This window comes from Somniosus microcephalus, chromosome 21 (genome assembly GCF_052327205.1).
Source record: "Somniosus microcephalus isolate GS21.2 chromosome 21, FLI_Smic_1.0, whole genome shotgun sequence".
In the NCBI taxonomy this organism is placed as follows: domain Eukaryota; kingdom Metazoa; phylum Chordata; class Chondrichthyes; order Squaliformes; family Somniosidae; genus Somniosus; species Somniosus microcephalus.
The window spans coordinates 70,409,766-70,432,317 of NC_141007.1; the positions used below are offsets into that span (position 1 = coordinate 70,409,766).

Consider the following 22,552-nt stretch of genomic DNA (forward strand, 5'->3'; position numbering starts at 1 on the left):
TAAAGGTGACTCACCACCCTTCCCCCGGGAGCTCTTAGGATGGATTCACTAGCAGAGGCATGCTCTAGTTCTTAGTCAATAAAAGCCTACTTCAGATAAGTCCATCTCGTAGCTTTTCGTATTGTTGATAGCGCATCAATTTTATTGACTAATTTTCAACATGGAGCAAATCTTGAAGCCGGAACGTTTAGACCTGGATCCTCAAGCAGCAGATGCAGCCAATAACTTTGAACACTGGCTGAGCTGTTTCGAAGCCTTCCTGGAGGCCTCCAGCACTACTGTCACTACAGATGACGCGAAACGGCTTGTCTTGAACTCACGGGTGAGCCACCGAGTCTACTCGATCATCCGAGACGCCACTACTTACGCGGCCGCCATCGCGACGCTAAAGGAACAATACGTGAGGCCTGTTAACGAGGTCTACGCCAGACACCTCCTGGCTACCCGAAAACAGCGCCCCGGGGAATCGGGCGCTGAATATTTACTGGCACTGAGAGTCCTCGGCCGGGACTGTAATTGCAAAACGGTGACGGCCAAGGAATGCACGGAAGACCTGATCCGAGACGCCTACGTAGCCGGCATCAGGTCCAACTATACTCGGCAGAGGCTGCTGGAACAGAAGGGGCTCGACCTGCAGAAGACGGAGGCCCTCGCTAACTCGTTAGACGTGGCCCTCCAGAACATGGACGCCTACCCGCCTGACCGGATGGCCACGTGGATGCCACGGGAGCAGCCATCTTGGGATCCGGTAAGGCCACAAGCCGCCAGCAGCCCAACTACAGCTGCAATGACCAGAGGCCAGAAATGCTACTTCTGCGGCCAGGCCAAGCACCCCAGACAGCAATGCCCAGCAAAGGACGCGACCTGCTCCAAATGCGGCAAGAAAGGCCACTACGCGAGAGTGTGCAAGGCGAAATCGACCCCCAATTCCAGCAGCGCCGCGTGTGAACCGTACAGGCCGCCATTTTGGACCCCACCAACCACGTGTGAGCCGTGCGGGCCGCCATTTTGGACACCACCAGCCGAGGGGGAGCCGCCCTCTTGGACACCATCTCGGGACCAGGCCCTCGGCGCGGGCGAATACTACAGCGACCCACCGACCTCGACGATGGCCTCCATCACCCTGGACCAATCTAGACCCCATCAACTAGCCGGGTCCATGATGAACGTAAAGGTAAATGGCCATGCCACAAATTGCCTTTTCGACTGCGGAAGCACGGAGAGCTTCATCCACCCCGACACGGTGCAACGCTACTCCCTATCGGTTATGCGCACACGCCACCAGGTCTTTATGGCCTCAAAGTCCCATACGCCGGACGTCGGCGGCCACTGTGTAGCGACTCTGACAGTGAACGGCGTGGAGTACAGAGAGTTTAAATTCCTCGTCCTGCCACAGCTCTGCACTCCCGTACTGCTAGGATTAGACTTCCAGTGCCATCTGGAGAGCGTCACGATGGCATATGGCGGGCCCCTGCCCCCACTTACAGTCTGCAGCCAGCAGAATTTAAACACGGTGCCGCGCAAAGTATGCAGCCTGTCCACCCTGAAGGTCAAACCCCCCCCCGTTGTTCGCTAATCTCGCCAAAGACTGCAAGCCAATTGCTACTAAAAGCAGGCGGTACAGTGCCGGGGATAGGAGCTTTATTAAATCAGAAGTACAAAGACTCCTGAGGGAAGGGATTATCGAGGGCAGCACCAGCCCATGGCGAGCCCAAGTGGTGGTAGTAAAGACCGGCGAAAAACAGCGCCTGGTTATTGATTACAGCCAGACGATCAATCGATACACGCAATTAGACGCATACCCACTTCCCCGCATATCTGACATGGTCAACCAGATAGCACAATACCGGGTATTCTCGACGATTGATCTGAAGTCGGCATACCACCAGCTCCCCATCAGGCCTGAGGACCGCCATTACACGGCCTTCGAGGCTGACGGTCGCCTCTACCACTTCCTCCGAGTCCCCTTCGGCGTCACCAACGGGGTCTTGGTCTTCCAAAGGGAGATGGACCGGATGGTTGACCAGAACGCGCTGCAGGCCACCTTCCCCTATCTAGACAACGTCACCATCTGCGGCCATGACCGGCAGGACCACGACGCCAACCTAGAAAAATTCCTCCGTACGGCCCAACGGCTGAATCTGACATACAACAGAGAAAAATGTATGTTCCGCACCGCGCGCCTCGCTATTCTTGGCTGCGTGGTGGAAAACGGAGTCATCGGCCCCGACCCCGACCGAATGCGCCCCCTCCTGGAACTACCCCCCCCCCCCCACTGCCTAAAAGCCCTGAAGAGATGCCTAGGGTTCTTCTCTTACTACGCCCAGTGGGTGCCCAACTATGCGGACAAAGCCCGGCCCCTCATCAAGTCAACCTCCTTCCCCCTGACGGCAGAGGCCCGTGCGGCCTTCACCCTCATAAAGAGGACATTGCGAAGGCCACAATGCACGCAGTGGATGAGTCCATCCCTTTCCAAGTGGAGAGCGATGCATCCGACTTCGCCCTAGCCGCAACCCTTAACCAGGCGGGGAGACCCGTGGCCTTCTTTTCACGGACGCTCCAGGGCCCCGAAATTCGACACTCCTCAGTCGAGAAGGAGGCCCAGGCGATAGTGGAGGCTGTACGGCACTGGAAGCATTACCTGGCCGGTAAACGTTTCACCCTGCTCACTGACCAACGGTCAGTAGCATTTATGTTTAACAACAGACAAAGGGGGAAAATCAAAAATAAGATATTGCGGTGGAGGATTGAGTTATCCACCTACAACTACGATATCTTATACCGGCCCGGGAAACTTAATCAGCCCCCAGACGCCCTATCCCATGGGACATGTACCAACGCACAAGTCGATAGGCTACGGACCCTCCACAATGATCTCTGCCACCCGGGGGTCACCAGGTTCTTCCACTTTATTAGAGCTCGCAACCTGCCTTACTCCATCGAGGAGGTCAGGACCATGACCAGAAACTGCCAGGTCTGCGCCGAATGCAAACTGCATTTTTATAGGCCAGACAGGGCACACCTGATTAAAGCCACCCGCCCCTTCGAACGTCTCAGCGTCGATTTCAAGGGGCCCCTTCCCTCCTCTGACCGCAACACGTACTTCCTCAATATTATTGACGAGTACTCCCGTTTCCCCTTCGCTATGCCCTGCCCGGACATGACCAGCGCCACAGTCATCAGGTGCCTCCACGACCTGTTCGCCATATTTGGCTTCCCCAATTACATCCACAGCAACAGGGGCTCGTCGTTCATGAGCGACGAGCTGCGCCAGTACCTGCTTGAGAAGGGCATAGCCACGAGCAGGACTACCAGCTACAACCCCCGGGGTAACAGACAGGTAGAGAGGGAGAACGCAACGGTGTGGAAGACCGCTATGCTCGCCCTAAAATCCAAGGGCCTCCCAATCTCCCGCTGGCAAGATGTCCTCCCCGATGCGCTCCACTCCATACAATCACTGCTCTGTACTGCCACAAACGCCACCCCTCACGAGAAGATGTTCGTCTTCCCCAGGAAATCCACCTCGGGGACATCACTACCGCCATGGCTGACGTCTCCGGGACCCGTCCTGCTCAGGAAACACGTGAGGAGCCATAAGACGGACCCCCTGGTCGAAAAGGTTCACCTCCTCCACGCCAACCCACAGTACGCCTACGTGGCGTATCCTGACGGGCGGGAGGACACAGTCTCAATTCGAGACCTCGCACCCTCAGGTACCACCCGAAACACCATCGATCACCATCCACTACCTCCACCCACCACCACTACCCACGACGCACCACCGGGGTGTCTTCCACGAACTGACGACATACCGGTGCCATCCCTACGCCGAGAGGACGACACGCCAGTGCGCCGTCCCACGCGAGAACCGCCGCCGCAACCGGCACCACGAAGATCATTACGGCAGACAAGACCCCCGGAGAGACTTTCGTATATGAACTTTTGAAACCCTTCACCCCGCCGGACTTTTTTTTAAACGAGGGGTGAATGTGGTAAACCACTGTTAACCTGTACATGCCTGTGTGGTAAACCACTGTTAACCCTGTACAAGTCCAGGCATGTCTCAGCCCCTGGCTCCACCCCTAAGCCCGGGTATAAAGGTGACTCACCACCCTTCCCCCGGGAGCTCTTAGGATGGATTCACCAGCAGAGGCATGCTCTAGTTCTTAGTCAATAAAAGCCTACTTCAGATAAGTCCATCTCGTAGCTTTTGGTATTGTTGATAGCGCATCATAAACCCAGCAACTGCAGGCCAGTCAGTTTAACCTCGGTAGTGGGGAAGCTTTTAGAAACGATAATCAGGTCCAAATGACTTAACTTTGTCCAAGTGTGGATTAAGGAAAGCCAGCGCGGATTTGTTAAAGGCAAATCGTGTTTAACCAACTTGATCGAGTTTTTTGATGTGGTAACAGAGAGGGTTGATGAGGGCAATGCGGTTGATGTGGTGTATATGGACTTCCAAAAGGTGTTTGACAAAGTGGCTTGCTAGCAAAGTTGAAGCCCATGAAATAAAAAGGACAGTGGCAGCATGGATACGAAATTGGCTAAGTGACAGGAAACAGTTTGCAGTGAACGGTTGTTTTTCATATTGGAGGAAGGTATACAGTGGTGTTCCCCAGGGGTCAGTTCTAGGACCACTGCTTTTCTTGTTATATTAATGACTTGGACTTGGGTGTATAGGGCACAATTTCAAAATTTGCAGATGACACTAAACTTGGAAGTACAGTATAGTGAACAGTGAAGAGTATAGTGATAGACTTCAAGTAGACAAGCTGGTGAAATAGGCGGACACTTAGCAGATTAAATTTAATGCAGAAAAGTGCGAAGTGATACATTTTGGTAGGAAGAACAAGGAGAGGCATGAACAGATAGACCCGGGGGTATATATGCACAAATCGTTGAAGGTGGCAGGGTAGGTTAAGAAAGCGGTTAAAAAAGCTTACGGGATCTTGGGCTTCGTAAATAGAGGCATAGAGTACAAAAGCAAGGAAGTTATAATGAACCTTTTTAAAACACTGGTTCAGCCTCAACTGGAGTATTGTGTCCAATTCTGAGCACTGCACTTTAGGAAGAAGAATGTGAAGGCCTTAGAGAGGGTGCAGAAAAGAATGATTCCAGTCACTTGGACTGGATTATCGTTTCTAAAAGCTTCCCCACTACCGAGGTTAAACTGACTGGCCTGTAGTTGCTGGGTTTATCCTTACACCCATTCAGCTTCGTGGATAGACTCGAGAAGCTGGGGTTGCTCTCCTTGGAGCAGAGAAGGTCGAGAGGAGATTTGATAGAGGTGTTCAAAATCATGAGGAGTCTAAACAGAGTAGATAGAGAGAAACTGTTCCCATTGGTGGAAGGGTCGAGAGCCAGAGGAGACACATTTAAGGTGATTGGCAAAAGAACCGAAGGCGACAGGAGGAAAAACTTTATGCAGCAAGTGGCTAGGATCTGGAACACACTGCCTGAACGGGTGATGGAGTTAGACTCAATCATGGCTTTCAAAAGGGAATTGGCTAAGTACCTGAAGGAAAAAAAATTGCAGGCCTAGGGGGAAAGGGCAGGGGAGTGGGAGTAACTGAAGTGCTCTTGCAGAGAGCCAGCAAAGGCTCGACGGGATGAATAGCCTCCTTCTGTGCTGTAACCATTCTGATTCTAATGATTAGGGGAATGAGAACAAAACAGATGAGGGTAGATACAGAACTGGGACTCCATCAGAAAGACCGAGCAGAGGGGGGGAAATATAATGGAGAAATTCAAGCTAATAAAGGCTCAGGGATTTGGGTATCAGTCAGGGATATTTGATCAATACAGAATTAATTTATTTTGAGGATGGTCAGTTTTTCCTGAATAGCTTACTAAGGAAGGGGAAAGAAGCTTGATGAGAAACACATCGTTGGTTACAATTGCCAGGACAGCAGGAAGGAGAATTACATGGACGTACGACGTTTCCAACCTTGGGATTCTCTGTTTCGATAAACTGACCTCCACTCACGTGCATTTTTCAAGCAGAATCAATGGCTCAAGGCTGGGACCTGGAACTCAATAACATTCCATATTCCATGGTGATCAATTGAACTCAAGTCAGCAGAGACTAGGAACTGAACATGTGCACCTTGTGCTCATTTGTATGTCACACACACCACTGTAGTAAACAGCTATTAACAGAACATTGCATGGGCATAAAATACATACATCAATGTTTCGCACTGTGGCTGTATTTACAGTGGGGAGATACTGGCATGGAACCCACTAACAGATATGGTAGTCCAGTGGTTATGGTACAGCACCTGCCATCCAGAGACGACATGTTCAAATCCCAACATGGCAGGTTATAGAAGATAGGAGCAGGAGTAGGCCATTTGGCCCCTCGAGCCTGTTCCGCCATTTAATGAGATCATGGCTGATCATTTGATAAAATTGAATACAATAAATCTAGCAAGTTGTGGGATAGCATCAGAAAACAACAATGAAAGCTGCCAGATTTCTCCCAAAAAACAAATGTTTCATCAATATCCTTCAGGGAAGGGAACCGGACTCTCACTATGTGATTGACTCTTAATGCCCTCAAGTCAAGGTAAGCCTCATCTCAAGAACCTACACATAAAAAAAACCTAAGTAAGGTTTGGCTGGTTTTATTTAGGATCAGGAAGCAGCCATTTAGGCCCTTGAGCCCATTCCACCATTCAATGAGATCATGGCTGAACTGTACGTCAACTCCATTTACCCACCTTTGCTCCACATCCCTCAATACCCTTACCCCAACAAAAATCTATCGATCTGTCTTGAAAATTTCAATTGACAACTTCCACACCCTTGTGTGTGTGTGGGGTGGGGGGGAAAGAGAGAGTTCCAGATTTCCACTACCCTTCTTGTGAATAAAGTGTTTCCTGATTTCACCCCTAAAAAGTATTTCAAATGTTTAATTTTTGGAGTTTTTGAAAAGGTACAGTGACTGTAACCATACTCACCACCACAGGGCTCACTTCACAAGTTGTTGTACTCAGAACAGGTGATATGCCACTGCCACCACACTTATGGGAGATGTGGGAAGGCATGTCAGGAACTTTATCTATTTTGTTCATGACACCCTGGGCGCAGGAGGTTGGTTTTTAAAAAGGTACATTTGTTGTAGCAACCACTACAGCTGGTCGACTTAAAAAAAAACTTCGTGGAAAAATGGGAGACAAACTTCTATCGAGGCTTTGCAAGCTTGTTTGAATGACTGAAAAATCATTTTTTTGTATCTTTTAGCATGCAGCTGAAGCCTACAATATGACTCTCGCATTGGTCAGTGGCTTTTTGTGTCAGTGGATACCGCTCGAGTCAGAAGGTTGTGGATTCAAGTCCCACTCCAGAGACTTGAGCACAAAAACCTAGGCCGACACGCCAGTGCAGTGCTGAGGGAGCGCTGCATTGTCGGAGATGCCGTCTTTCGGATGAGACGTGAAACCGCGGCCCCTTCTGCTCTCTCAGGTGGACGTAAAAGATCCCATGGCACTATTTCGAAGAAGAGCAGGGGAGTTCTCCCCGGTATCCTGGCCAATATTTATTCCTCAGTCAACATCTCTAAAACAGATTATCTGGTCATTATTTGGTACGGTAGCATAGTGCTTAACTAGACTAGTAATCCAGAGGCCGGAGACGCGAGTTCAAATCCCACCACGGCAGCTGGGGAATTTAAATTCAGTTAATTAAATAAATCTGGAATAAAACGCTAGTATCAGTAACGGTGATCATGAAACTACCAGATTCTCGTAAAAACCCATCTGGTTCACTAATGTCCATTAGGGAAGGAAATCTGCCGTCCTTACCTGGTCTGGCCTATATGTGACTCCAGACCCACAGCAATGTGGTTGACTCTTAACTGCTGCCAGTCAGTTGCATCAAACCCCAACAAAAGTGTAACAGCACTGTGGGAGTACTTTTACCACATGGACTGCAGCGGTTAAGAAGGCAGTTCACTATCAACTTCTCAAAGGCAATAAATGCTGGTCTTGCCAGCAACACCCACATCTTGTGAACAAATATAAATAAAATCACATTGCTGTTTGTGGGAGTTTGCTGTGCTCAAATTGGCTGCCACGTTTCCTACATTACAACAGTGACTACACTTCACAAAAAGTACTTCATTGGCTGTAAAGCGCTTTGGGACGTCGGGTAGTGAAAGGCGCTATATAAATGCAAGTCTTTCTAAAAATAAAATTCTGTTTGTTTTTAAAAAAAAATTAAGCTGCACAGGTTACATTCAAAGTTCAAAGGGGACCAAGTAAGGGGGGGGGGGGAAAGAGAGAGTAAACGACATGGAGCAAAGAGTACTTCAAATGCAAGTTACAAGTAAGTTAGATCAGTAGGAGGCTGGGAATGAAATTTACCTTGTCGGACCTTCCTCAATCAGCATACATTGGTGTAAAGGGTGCCGAATGGTGGTGTTCCCTGGGGGTGGGGGGCAGGGTTTTGTAACTGAAATCATCAGAGCAATTCTGAGCGTGGACACCAGAAAGGGTGGCCGTCTGCAAAGCAACAAAAAGAACCTTCAAAATTAAACCAACTCTTTAGGCAGGAGCCCTTTTACTTTTTAAAATATCTAAATGGGGGTGGGAAGTAACTTTGCATTTAAAGTCCTTTGCTGTACTACTCTTAACTGAGCACCAAGTCCTCATCTCCTGAAGGTGCCAACTTGTGCTGGAGTGCAGAGGCAGTCAGGCAATTCTCCGACACCTTGCCCAAATGGCCATTCCTGCGTGAGCCTCGATAGCGAACAGTGACTGCTATTCAACCGTGAAGCACATCACATCAAAGCCAGATACCACCGCTATTCAACATCCACACACAAACATCTAGCTTCGATCACTGAATAGTAATCGGGACAGGAAACACTTGATTTTTGTTTTCAGCTCCCCAGTGCAGGCTCACCGAGGCCATTTATAATACTCCAGCTGCTGCCCCTGTTCAGTTCAGACTGGGTATCCAGGCTTGGATCTTCTGGCCTGCATAGCTTAGTACTGCAGTTGCGGAATTCAGGGAGAATATTTTAATGGCAATTTCAATTCACTTTTTTCTTGAAACCAAAACTTCGAACGGGCATGCAGCTTTAAAGCAGTCTGGAGATTTTAATACCGTCTACTTTAGCATCTGCCCCTCTAGATATGGAGGACACCACATATCGCAATTCATTCGCCTCAACCTTGGAAGGTTTAAAAAAAAAAATATAACCTGACTTTATGCTCAAAGAAGCAAGGTCCTCTCAACACACACAACAGAAATAGCAAGGAAAATGATTTTCTTACCGTTCTGAAATTGAGCACTTCACAAAGTTAAACTGAAGGGCTGGTCTCAATTTTTTTTTTTTTTTTTCTTTATAAACTGAAATAGTTTCTTCAAACACCACAGCCAGGACAAACTAACCAAGTCCTCTTTCGCCAAATTGCCATGAATAAAAATTAACGGCAAAAAAAAGCCCCAGATTTGTGTATTCTTTTAATGTGATAAAAAGATGACACCAAGGTTGATGTCAAAAACATTACTTTATTTTCTAGGATGAAATGTCCTATCAAGTACAAAAGAATTACTCTTCATAGTTGCCACAATCTGTTAAAAACATAGATAGCAATCTATTGCCTACAGGTAGGAAAGATTTTTTTTTGCAACGTTACTCAAAACGAATAAGTTTGTAGATATGAATAAATAGTACAGAAATACTGTGATGTGGTGATGAGATGTGCAGTATTTCACAACTCAAGTTAGTCCATAGTTTCCCCTTTTTTGTAAAACTCAATACAAATGCATACAATATGCAGCATTTCGAATTTAAAGTGTCCTCGCACCTTTTCCAAATTTTTGTTTCCTTTGTTAGAATTCTTGGGAGAGACCTGAAGTCTCACAAATGGGTCATTTTAAGCACATACAGAAACACTTGTGGATTTTCTCGGTGGGAGATAATGGTTTGCTCCATTTATTGTTTTCATATACATCAATATTTCTGAACCTTAATACAAAAAAAACAGAAACAAAAAAAAAATTTCAGCATCTGACAAAATGTTTACATACAAGATACCTTCAGTACACACCGTTTATTTCAGTCTATCAAATTTCTGCAGAGTGATTGATAGTTTACTGGTGCTGCCCCATCGCCACCGCACCCAGTCTAACTCGGAAGCCGCCAATGCTGCCGAGCGCTCAGCTGGTGGTCACGCGGAGCTCCACTTCAGTCAGATTGGTTTAGGAAAAGAAAACTTCTTGTTGGATCCCATTTCGTGGTGCTCACGTGTCTCTGTATGTACGTGTGTGTCTTGTGTGCGCGCGCGTGCGTGTGTATGTGAAACGACTCCTTTCAAAGAAAGAAAGGATCAAGGGTTTATCACTCACCGTTACCTACAGCAATTACATAAAAAAAAAAGACCAGCTTATCTGCAAGTGGGGTCTTTTTATATCAATAGGAAAAAAAAGCACATAATTAGTTGACAAACAAGGGCAGCAGATTCTAAAAAAGAAAGCTTCATCTTTTCTCAGTAATAAATAAATACAGCTGTCAAACTTAAACATGTTTGTTTCATTACAGACAGCTTGCAGCCAGCTTCTTCACTGAAGAACTGTGGTGATGAATTTCGCTGGGAAAACTGAAGCCAGCCCCCTGTCATAACAAGAGCGGACAGGACGCTTCGTGCTTCCCACCCCATGCCAGGCGAGGAGGATGCGACAGTCAAACAGGTCTGGTAAAAGGTGGTTTCTTTTATTTTATTTTATTTTTTAAATTTCCTTTCTTCTCCTCTTCTTTTAAACTCTCCCTTTGAGCTTCTAACAAACAGAATGGGGCTTTATCCAATTCAGTGAACCGATTGGTGCTTGAACAACAGTGCTGGTTAAGGTCAGTCAGTCGGGAAAACCCGACCAAGTATATCTGCCTCTGGTGGCATCAACTTCTTCTCACTGCACTCTGAATACGGATTCCTGTTATTCACGCTTTGTACGATTTTGTTCCTTGTTGCTTGAAGTCTAGAGAGTGCTGCAATCTACGCAGTAGAGTGTAATCTGTTAGGAATGAGACCTACAGAGCGGAGAAGGGCACATTTCAGTATCCTTACATCTATAAAGTAATAACAAACAACTCAAAGAATACGAAGGGGTTGAACCAACAGAATATAGAAGTAGACACATGTTTAAACAGAATCCCACATTTAATCTGCATTTCTACATGAATGCTTGCAATTCCTTTTTCCAAAAAAGAGACAAATTTATAAAGTCAATTCAGATTTTTGAGATTGTTCATTAAGTTTTTTCCCCCATTAAAATAATATGGTTATGTGATCCCAGCATCCAGTTCTGCTCCAGCAATAAACTTATTTAAAAAATCAGAATCTGGCAAACAAAGCAAAAGGGGAAAAAAATGCACACTAAATTACAAAAAGAGATAATTGCGTGTGATGATGGAAATTCATGGAAAATGCTATCTTTTTATCACAACAACAAGCACCTTTAATGTAGAAAATCGTACAAGGTGCTTCACAGACGCACAGACAGAATTTGACACTGAGCCAAGGAAGGAGATATTAGGATAGGTGACTAAAAGCTTGGACAGAGGTAGGCTTAAAGGTGGGTCTTAAAGGAGAGAGATTTAGAGAGGGAATTTCAGAGTTTAGAGGCTAGACGGCAGAAGGCATGGCCGCCAATTGTGGGGCAAAGGGAATGGGGGATGCACAAAAGGCCAGAGTGGAGGAACAGAGAGTTCTTTGAGGGTTGTAGGGGGTAGGAAGTTACACAGATAGGGAAGAGGGAGGCCATGAGAGGGATCTGAATACTCGGATGAGAATTTAAAATCGAGGCAATCCTGGACCAGGAGCCAACGCAGGTCAGCTAGAAGAGGGCTGATAGGTAAGCGGGACTTGGTGCGGGTTAGGATACGGGTAGCAGAATTTTGGATGAGCACAAGTTTATGGAAAGTGGAAGATGGAAGGCCGGCCAGGAGAGCATTGGAATAGTTGAGTCTGGATGTTACAAAGGCCTGCATGAGTTTCAGCAGCAGATGGGCTGTGGCAGGAGCAGAGAGGGATGATGTTACAGAGATGGAAGTAGGCAGTCTTTGTGATGGAAAGGGTATGGGGTCAGAAGCTCAGCTCAGGGTCAAATAGGATGCGAGGTTGTGAAAATTCTGGTAAAGCCCGAGACAAGGAGGGGGATGAAATCAGTGGTGAGGGGAACAATATTTGTGTCGGGGCAATCGTGTTAGTCTTCCCAATATTTAATCAGTGGAAATTGCGGCTCATCCAGGACTGGATATCAAGACAAGCAGACTGACATCAGAGGCAGTGGGGTCGCGATGAGTGACTGAGAGGTAGAACTTGTCAGCGTACTTGTGAACTTGATGTGTCTTCGAAAGATGTCGCCGGGGGGCTGCATGTAGCTGAAAAATAGGAGGGGAGCCAAGGATAGATCCTTGTGGGACTCCAGATGTAAGGACGCAGGGGTGGAAAGAAGCCATTGCAGGAGATTCTCTGGCGACGACTGGATAGGTAAGAGAGGAATCAAGCGAGGGCAGTCCGACTCAGCTGGCCAATGGAGAAGAGGCACTGGAAGAGGATGGTGATGTCAACCGTGTCAAAGGCTGCAGACAGGTCAAGAAGAATGAGGAGGGAATAGTGCACCATGGTCACAGTCACAGAGGATGTCATTAATGACTTTGATTAGGACCGTTTCAGTGCGGTGGCAGGGGCAGAAACCTGATTGGAGGGGTTCAAACATGTTGCGGAAAAGGTGGGACATAGATTTGGACGGTGACAGCAAGTTCAAGGACTTGGGAGAGGACAGGTTGGTTGAAGATGGGGCAGTAGTTTGCAAGGATAGAGGGGTCAAGGGTGTTTTTTTTTTTTTTTTTTTTGAGGGGGGTGGGGGGGGGGACATGGCAGATTTGAAAGAGTGGGATAGTAACTGAGGAGGGAGGCATTTAGCATGCTAGCATGGAGGCCAGGAAGGGAAGTTGGCTGGCTCGCAGTTTCGTAGGAATAGGGTCAAGGGAGCAGGAGGACAGTCTCATTCACAAGATGAGCTCAAAGAGAAAGATGCAAGTTTAGGGCTAAGGCAGGGGGGGAAGCTTGGCTTGATGGGCAATGGGAAGGGAGGGTTGTGGCAGAGGCAGCTGAATGGATGGTCTCAATCTTAGTGACAAAGTCGTCCATGAGCTCCTCACATTTGTTGGAGGGGAGGGTGGAGGACTGATCCCAAATCAGATCTGCCGATGCCGGTCTTTAACTAGTTGCCAGAAGGTTGCAAGTGGAACCCAAAGCTTTCCTGCCCTTCAATTTTTCTTCCTTGCCCCAAAGCACCTCAACACTGACAGCACAAGTCACGATAGAAAACTATGTTCATGTGTGGGGTTCACGGGCATAAAGCCACCAGTCACTTCGTGACCGTGTACAATGAAAAACCACACTGATTTGGTATTAAACTCGAAATCTGACTTATTGGGGCCATAGGATGGGTGATGAGAAACAGAGATGTATTCCATGCCCAGCGTAGACAGTGCCCTTAAGCTGATTAGTACAAAGATAGTCTTTCACCTCAAAAATGTAAAATAAAAATATTTCACATGGCACAATGTCATGCTTTTAATCACATCATGAGCGATTCTACCAGACAACAATTAAAATATATTGACCCTTGAAACTGGCTTAGGAACTTCAGAGTAAAACAGCCATAGCCAAGTACAGCATTAGAAAACTATTGAGCCACTCAGATCAGGAAATCCCAGACTGTGCTGTTAGATTCCCAGTCTGTGCCAAGTTAACTGATTGCAGCCAGAATGGCAGTAGGGGCACAACGGCCTTATACCCCCAAGCAGGGATGGGAAAAATATTGCTGGTGTTCCCACTCCTGGGTGTAATACAGTGACTCCTGTTGATGGGAATGGGCTGGATTGAACACCCTGCCAACACTTACTATATAGGCTGACACATGAAGAATGCTCACTTGCGTAGAGCACCAGAGGGAGCCTGGCACCAATGGTACCACACCCAACAAGCAGACAAGAAGATTTAAACAATAGCAGCGAATGTGGTATGCCCATCACCACTGCAGTCTCACCTGTTCGCCTTGAAAGTCTTCAGTTTCTGTACAAAAAATGATTCTAGAACCTCTGCACATTGATAAAACGGTGAATCACTGGGGTTATAGTAGCGGCAGTTGTCAAAGATTTTGGTCATATCACCAACAAAGTCTGTCAGTTTCTTGTAGAATCGATGATACACCCTTTCTTCCATGGTAGCAAGATCTGTATTGAAAAGAAATCACACGCTCACTAAATGTGATTAAAATTGTGGGACAAAATCTTGAAGTATCGTCTGATCTCACAAAGTTACAAAAAAAAAATCAAAATGTCAACGTGGGGACTGCAAGCAATTAAAACGTTAAATTTCTTTGACACTTTTAAATCCATATCATTGACGTATACTTGTTTTTGTGAGGTGCTACTCTGGATTTATCAAATATCTGTTCTGAGTTCCTTCACTAAAAATAAGCATCTGCACTCGAACACGCTGCTCACTGAAACCAGGATTTAGAAACTGTGGAGAGTACAAAGACATCCTATATGAATAGGATATACATCACAAAGCAATGCCCTTAAAATTCATGCAAGATTTAAGCAGCGTAGTACTATAAAATCCATGTCCTGATGTGGTGACCGTCTCCACTCATAAGTTATTGATCATAAAGCTCATTCTCCATATAACCTGCATTGTGTGTCGAGCAGGAGAGAAATTATGTAAAACATATGCACTACATCGACTTTACATACAGCTCCTGAAAGTCGTGTTGCAGAGGGGGTCGACAATGCTGGGGTGCATTTATGATTTGTAATATCTGTATGCCATTAATTTCCTAAATCTTGGGAGAGGGGAAAAGCCCAGTATAGTACAAACCTGAGAGAACAAGGATAACATTTTAGTATTTTACTAGGTACTGATGTCCATAGTCTTCTTTGCATCTTAAAATTTTAAAGATGCACTGGTAGTAATAACATTTTAGATAGCAGCGAAAGGAACTACCAGCAGAGAAGAAATACATTGAACCGTCAGCTGCATGCATCCACATCAGTAATTCATTGTGTGTTTATGCTGCAGATGTCCATTTTTCACAGCTTCCCTGCCAATTATACAGGCAGCTATCAGGAGCCAAAGGAAAGGTAGACACTAAGCACACAAGTAGTTCTTCATGGGCAGAGGTCTCAGTTGCAAAGACTTTAAAATGGAGGGAATGAGGAACATTTTCAGGAATCTTTCAGAAGGTAAAGAACAATGACTTGAACAAGTCACATTTGACTGCACTCTTACCCAACACAGGTCACAAAGGGATATGGAGACAGAATGACAACAATATCTTGCATTTATATAGGGTCTTTAACATAGAAAGATGTTCTATGGCACTTCATAGAAGTATAATCGAACAAAAATTGACACTGACCCAAAGAAGATATTTTAACAACTTGCATTTATATAGCGCCTTTAATGTAGTAAAGCGTCCCAAGGCGCTTCACAGGAGCGTTATAAATTTGAAATTAGGGCAGATTAGGCCAGAGCAAAAGCTTGGTCAAAGAAGTAGGTTTTAAAGAGCATCCTAAAGGAGGAATGAGGTGTAGAGAGGCCGAGAGGTTTAGGGAGGGAATTTCAGAGCTTAGGGCCTAGGCAACAGAAGGCACGGCCGCCAAAGGTCGAGCGATTAAAATCAGGGATGCTCAAGAGGCCAGAATTAGAGGAGCGCAGATATCTCGGGGGTGGGGGTGGTTGTGGGCCTGAAGATTACAGAGATAGGGAGGGGGGAGGCCATGGAGGAATTTGAAAACAAGGATGAGAATTTTGAAATCGAGGCATTGCTTAACCAGGAGCCAATCTAAGTCAGCAAGCACAGGGGTGATGGGTGAATGGGACTTGGTGCGAGTTAGGACACGGGCAGCCCAGTTTTGGATGATCTCAAGTTTACATAGAGTAGAATGTGGGAGGCCGGCCAGGAGTGCGTTGGAATAATCAAGTCTAGAGGTAACATTGGCATGGATGAAGGTTTCAGCAGTGGATGAGCTGAGGCAGGGGAGCTGTTGGGCGACATTAGAGGTGGAAACAGGCAGTCTTAAGTTATGGCGCAGTTATGTGGTCGGAAGCTCATTTCAGGGTCACATATGACACCAAGGTTGCGAACAGTATTATATTAGGAGGAGTGACTAAAAACTTGGTCTAAGAGATGAATTTTAAGGAGGGTCTTAAAGGAGTATATGACCACCAGGTTGTTGCCAATACTGCTCTTCATCTGGGTCACTGGATTTGTGCACAGGATACCCAGGCAAAGCTTTCTCTCCACCTTGGGAGAAGTACTTTATTTCTATTCAACCTCTCCTCGCCATCACACAATATTGACAAAGAATTTCAGTTCTTTTACTTTTAACCCGGCAACCTTGTTAAAATAGAGGGATAGTGTACACACTTCCCGATTGCTTAATTTCATTTGGGATACATTTCCCCGTACGGAGGGCAAGTCAACCAAGACTGATTTTGCATACATCTGACAGTTCACTCAAATAGGCAGAGTCCTGTAAACAGATCACCTGTCTATTTTTCTTAGATAGGAACAGGAGTAGGCCATTTAGCCCCTTGAGCCTGTTCTGCAAATGAGAAATAGATTGAGAAATGAAAGGTACATTTCACCAGTGGGCCAAGGTGGTGGTGTAAATAGGGCCCAACGGGAAATAATTGGGCTGGTGGGAGTGGACGGAAAAAAAGATGGCTTGAATTCACCCTGTGGCACAGCATTCAATATCTCACCATAACTCTGCTTCCTAGCATCACCAAGAGGACTACTGTGCTTCTCCATTTCTTACTGTAGTCACCACTTTCAAAACACAACCTAAACCAGCAGATACAGACTAAAAGCTCTCCGGTTTGATTCCAAGTCCGTGCTGTGTTAGCTGCGGGTAGAGGGTTAATTTGGCTTCATAAGGTTACTCTCAAGCTTAACTCGAATGGGTCTCAACCACACCCTTTGAATAACTCCGAATTTGCTCACTCGAGATTCAACATGCTATTCATTGCTCCACAGAGCCGGCTGGCTAAATTTAGTCTAATGCAAAACCTGAATTCATAGCAGTAATTGTCCCATTTTGTCCGATTTCTAATGGATCTTCATATTTCTCTCAACTGCTGTCCAGCAATTCCTGCCTGAAAGTGCACATGCGGACACTGGCTGAGGACAGCAGCAGGCTTGGCTGTGAAGCTTCCACAGCTGAATAGCCTGTCAACACAGTGAATAGGCTCACAGATGAACAATGGCCACTTGGATAAGCTGACACGATGGAATAGCAATCCAGCAAGAGGTAGCTCCTTTGAGAGGAGTGGAGAAACTTTCCAACAAAAAATCTTGAGAAGGAACTTTTATGCCACATCTGAAAATTCAAGTAATTACACATCAATGTTTTTAACACTCACTTCTGAAAATCAATTAGTTTCCTTTGTAAAGAGCAAATTCTCTTAAAGATCTTGCCATTAAAAATGAAAGAACATAAGTGTTAAGTCATAAAGTGCTTTAAAAAGCCCACCAGTTTGATTTAACCTACTGGGCCATAACAAATGTTTTTTACGTCCCCTTGTGCTAAGTGAGAAATGTTAAAATTATATCTTGTTTAATGTCCTGTGGAGGCAGATTGTTTTCATTGCACGCCCTGGCCACTGCCTTCAAACAGTCATCACCCGTGAGACCAAAGCTACTTAAGTGTGAAAGACCAAGGGAATAAGCCCCTTTCATCTCGATATTTATGTCTCTTATTTGTCATCAACACAAAAACAAGCAGCTTTCCAAGTTTGTCATTTACAGTCTTCGTTGTTTTGATTACTCTTCTACAAATTCAATTCTGGAAGCAAATGGAGACAGAGGACAGGCATGCGTTACTTCAAAAAAGTCAACCAGTTGATCAAAATAGAGACAATGGGATCAAATTAAGGTTGCCACTATTATTATATACAAACTGTGAATCAGATCTGCTTTTTAAAACACCACTTTGAACCCTCCACATACTCCGCTATTATTATACAACCCAGCTTTCAAATCAGCTTTCTGACTGGATACGTCCCTCCTACTCCCTCTTCGTTCTCCTCCTTGCCCCGGTATCACCAGCCCCCACCACATCATTCCGATGGCTCCCAACTTTTAGTCCAAGATCGGGTGGGGAAAGAGAGAATTAAAAAAAAAAAATGCCATACATGAAATAGATCCACTCATGCCTGCACACAGTGGTTTCAAAAATAATTTCCCCCCCTTCAATTACCCCCCCCTCACCTGAAGGGGCTGACCTATGCTGCAGCATGGTTCTGCAGGTCAGCAGCTACCAGTACCTCATCCAAGCAGCCATTCTTTATGTACACGCTCAGGCAATGAATGGGGCAGCAAGCTGTTCTACCACAGGGGGCACCACAGTCCAGCTACAACAGAAAACATGGTTTACCTGTTCACTCCTTTCTCATGTCCCTGCACAATACCCAGGAGAGGGTAGGCAGGTTACCTTCTCCCATTCCCGTCAATCCTACTTTACAGCCAGCCATCAATGAGGTGTGCATGACGAACTTTAATCCTCTCCATTGAAGCACCCTGCCTCCTTCGATGGTATGGCCCAGACTGGACTGCGCACGCCACAAGGAACAATTTCAACAGTACAGAGGGAAACATACGCAATTGGTAAGATTACCTCACTATTAAGTTGGTACCAGGCTGAAGTACAAACAATGAATGACTTACCCATTGGCTCTTTGATGATACCATAATAATCTGGCGCATCATTGGGATCTACTGGTTCCAAGAAGGGCCAAGCCATTTTATGAGCCTATTGAGGAACCAAACAGTTGCTTATTACACTTAAAATGCTTCATCGGAATCGCCTGTGTATGCAGCTCCCACCTCCACAGTTTTTTCCATTTTCTTTTAAAAACAAGGTTAAGTGTGTGAAATAGTTGCAGGCAAGGAAATTTGGATTGCCAATTCTGAGCTTTCCAGGGAATGACACACTGACCATTCTGTTAGAGTGCCTGCTGCTCATCACCAGGTCACTTGAAAGTAGTACTGGAGGGCTGCCAAAGGCTGTGGAATCGCACCGCACCACAAGTCACTGCTTTCAGGAGCGCAGAGGAAAATTTTTGAAATTAAGAGTGGGGCGGGCGCAGAAGAGAATTTGAAACGCACATGACTCTTGTCAAACTGTGGCTGCAGCTTTTCCAAGGATTGAATGATACACTCACAGACAAGGAACTTAACATGTGGAGCGTGATCCCACATCCATCCCTTTTTGCAGCAGCGCATGCTTGGATTTAAACGCCTAACACCAGCCACTGTTACATTTTCTTCAGGAAACAGAAACCTCAAATTGGAGGCTTGGAAGGTGCAGCAATAGAGTGGCAAACTTCAAGTCTAAATCATATCTGTAGTGGCTATACAGCAGGGCCATCACAAAAAAACCTTACATTTTGTGTGTTTTTACACATGTTGGCGTTCCTACACTTGTCCTTATGTACAGGACTGTAGAATGAAATACATTATTAAACGCTCAACGTATCTACTTTTGGGTGGGGGGTCGGGAGAGAATGAAATAGAATTAGGAGGCACTTAGCACAACCCACAAATGCACCTTTGGGGAGTCAGGTTTTAGAGAATAAGTGCCAAGTACAAGTTTAATAATATGATTGCAAAATATGTCGAATTAGGCTTTCATTGACCTTGTAAACCCAGTCTCTAAAATCCCATTTCAAGATCCAGAAGCAGAAGTTAATGTGCACCTTCCTGCAAAGACAAGGTTTAGTAAACCAGTGATGCTCAACCTGTACCAGTTAATCATTTCTCAGCTGCTTTAACTCACAGATGAGCGTGGGAGACACTCTCAGACTATAGATCCAAAGTACCAAATGGAACAAACAGGGTGTATTTAAATAAACCATACATTGGCATCGCCAGCTATCAAGATACGGGTGCAGCCCAAATACTAAAGGTTCATATAAAAGGTTTTTATTGGATCAGTTTTGATCAGCATTTGTACCCCACTACAGGAAACTTTTTTATATCTGGCACCGACGGGACCGGCATGGTGCCGGTTTATCAAAAAGTCCGGATTACAGAGAGGTATAGTAAAAGGTACGAGAGCCCCGTACACGGCCACAGATCCAGGCGTCCCTGTTGCATAGCAACAGGTGCAGGAACCCCGGTTACACAGCCACAGATCCAGGAACGGCCACTAATATGAAGTAAAACTTGCCTGAACCTACTCCTGAATTTTGCCAGTTAACAGAGATTTCCGGAAATTAGAGAGTTTCCTGTATTTACTTGTTTTAGATTTTCAGTTATCACATCTTTAATTTACTTATTTTAGCACGTTAATACAATGGAGGGACTGAGTTTTAAAGTTTTGAAAATTCTTTTAAAATTTCACCGTCTTACTACCGATAAGTGCTTTGCCTCAGGTTTGTATTAAATTCCATCAGTGTTTAACTGAGGCGCCTTATGCAGAATGCTCTCCTAGAGTGCCTGAGCCGAAGCCCTTCACTATCGGGGCCGAAGCCCTTCACTATCGGGGCCGAAGCCCTTCACTATCGGGGCCGAAGCCCTTCACTATCGGGGCCGAAGCCCTTCACTATCGGGGCCGAAGCCCTTCACTATCGGGGCCGAAGCCCTTCACTATCGGGGCCGAAGCCCTTCACTATCGGGGCCGAAGCCCTTCACTATCGGGGCCGAAGCCCTTCACTATCAATGAAGTTTAACTCTCTGACAGCCATCAGATGGCGTGCTTTAAATTGTACAATCCTGTCAGTTTAATTGTTTTTGGAGGGGGTTTGGGTAGAAGGAGAGAAAGGTCAGTAACATCACTCTCACATCGCAGGAGGATTGTTAGAAAGACTATTGCACAGCATCCCTGGCATAAGGTACGGAATGCTACTGCCGAGGTTATCCCCTAGTCTTCTGGTAGAAAGGAGGTAGTTTTTGGATGCAAGTGGAAAAAACATAAATGAGTGAAGGAACAATGAAAAAGTTAACTGTAGACTGGATTAAAAATAGTTATTTCATAAACTTTCTCACCTGTAAAGAACGCAGCACTCGTCTAAGACCCTCATAGTCTTTGTCTGAAAGCGGGCTGAGCACAGTCATAGCATCTTCTGTAGACTGGCACTGTGGGCAGACATACTCATCAATGAGATCTGCCTCACTCTGCAGTATGCCGACACAGCGCCCATGGTACCAGTTCTGACAGCGGTCACAACCAATGTAAAATCTATGGGTTTAAAAAAACATACACATACTATTTGCTGCTGAACTTCGCAGTTGAAACAATCAATAACATCTACAAAATGCACCATGGGTTAGTTATTATTTACTGTAGTTTTTTTTAATCAGGCTCTCCTGATGCCACCAAGTCATTGAGCCATATAGAGCGGGTGGTCTCAGGTTCAATCCCCAGTCTGTACTGAGTTAACTGATCTTGTAGTAGGGTGCTACAATTGGCCTCAGAACCCAGACGACAAAGCATCAGTCGAGGTCCCCATTCCTGATATAGTTATCCAGCAACCCTGGCCAACACTTTTCATCAAGGCTCACACATAAAGGATGGTCACTTACGTGAGGCACCTATGGGCTCTGGGTGCCCGTGTGCGCCAAGCAAGAAGTCAGTGGAGGAGCGGAGGGGAGAAAGTTAGTGAGAAAAAAAGTCAACAAATTCAAATTAGGACCCAATAACTTTAAAATTGCAAAGCCATGCAGGATTATGTGCAAGGCTGAGGGATCGGAGAATCCTAATTTTTTTTGGGAAGACCTTGACATAAATCACAAAAATAATTTGCCCATTTATGTATTACAACACAAGATTAAACACTGCCACAAATGCACCAGAAGCGCATTACTGCAAGGCTAAGTGATAGAACTTACAAAGCATTCAGAACAAATGCTATATACTGAGAAGCCACTTTTAGACAGAATTCAGTTTTTCTTTTGACATCATTGCACGAGTCAAATTTTGTCAAGATTATAATCCATAACAGCCTTCGCTATCAACAGTGAAGAGACTATTGATATTGGAAACCTGTAAAAATCCACTGTATAATGTTAAACACAAACCTTCCAAAACACGTAATTCTGAATCCTCTTGCAGAATTCAAAAGTAAAAAGTAAAAGGCACTTTAAACAGTTCAATAGTGAACTTAACTTGAATTATGTAGAAATCAACAGATTTTGTTCCTCCTACCTGAATAACCCAATTTCTCCTCCCACCCCCAAAGTCAAAAATGGTTTCAAGTTTCCCCAGTAGATTTAAGATTAAATACACTCCTGCAGCTCCCCACAGTGGCTCAGACAGACTGAGTAACAGAGTCACAGACCAGGACGATGCTTGGTTTGATTTCCAGTCTGTGCAGTTCACTGATTTCAGCTCGGATAGTGGCAGGTGCAAGTGTGCTCCTGGGCTTTGGCGCGGGGGGGGGAACGTGTGTGAAAAACAGCCAAGGCTCTTAACCCTGTTACGCCTGCAGAAAAGTGTCACGTTGAGCAAGGACGTGATTAG

General features: G+C 45.7%; 1 protein-coding gene across 15 annotated transcripts in view; it reads right to left on the minus strand.

Moving 5' to 3' along the window:
* Window positions 1-9,499: 9,499 nt before the first annotated feature.
* The window catches only part of bptf (bromodomain PHD finger transcription factor), a 157,506-nt gene continuing 144,453 nt past the window's right edge, over window positions 9,500-22,552 (minus strand). For all 15 annotated transcript variants that reach the window (XM_085963910.1, XM_085963913.1, XM_085963904.1 and 12 more), the window contains 4 exons: window positions 21,079-21,271; window positions 18,757-18,841; window positions 14,068-14,254; window positions 9,500-11,038 (listed from right to left, as the gene is read on the minus strand). In XM_085963910.1, coding sequence (XP_085820036.1) covers window positions 11,026-11,038; window positions 14,068-14,254; window positions 18,757-18,841; window positions 21,079-21,271 — 478 coding nt within the window. In that variant the 3' untranslated portion in view covers window positions 9,500-11,025. The remainder of the gene's footprint in view (window positions 11,039-14,067; window positions 14,255-18,756; window positions 18,842-21,078; window positions 21,272-22,552) is intronic.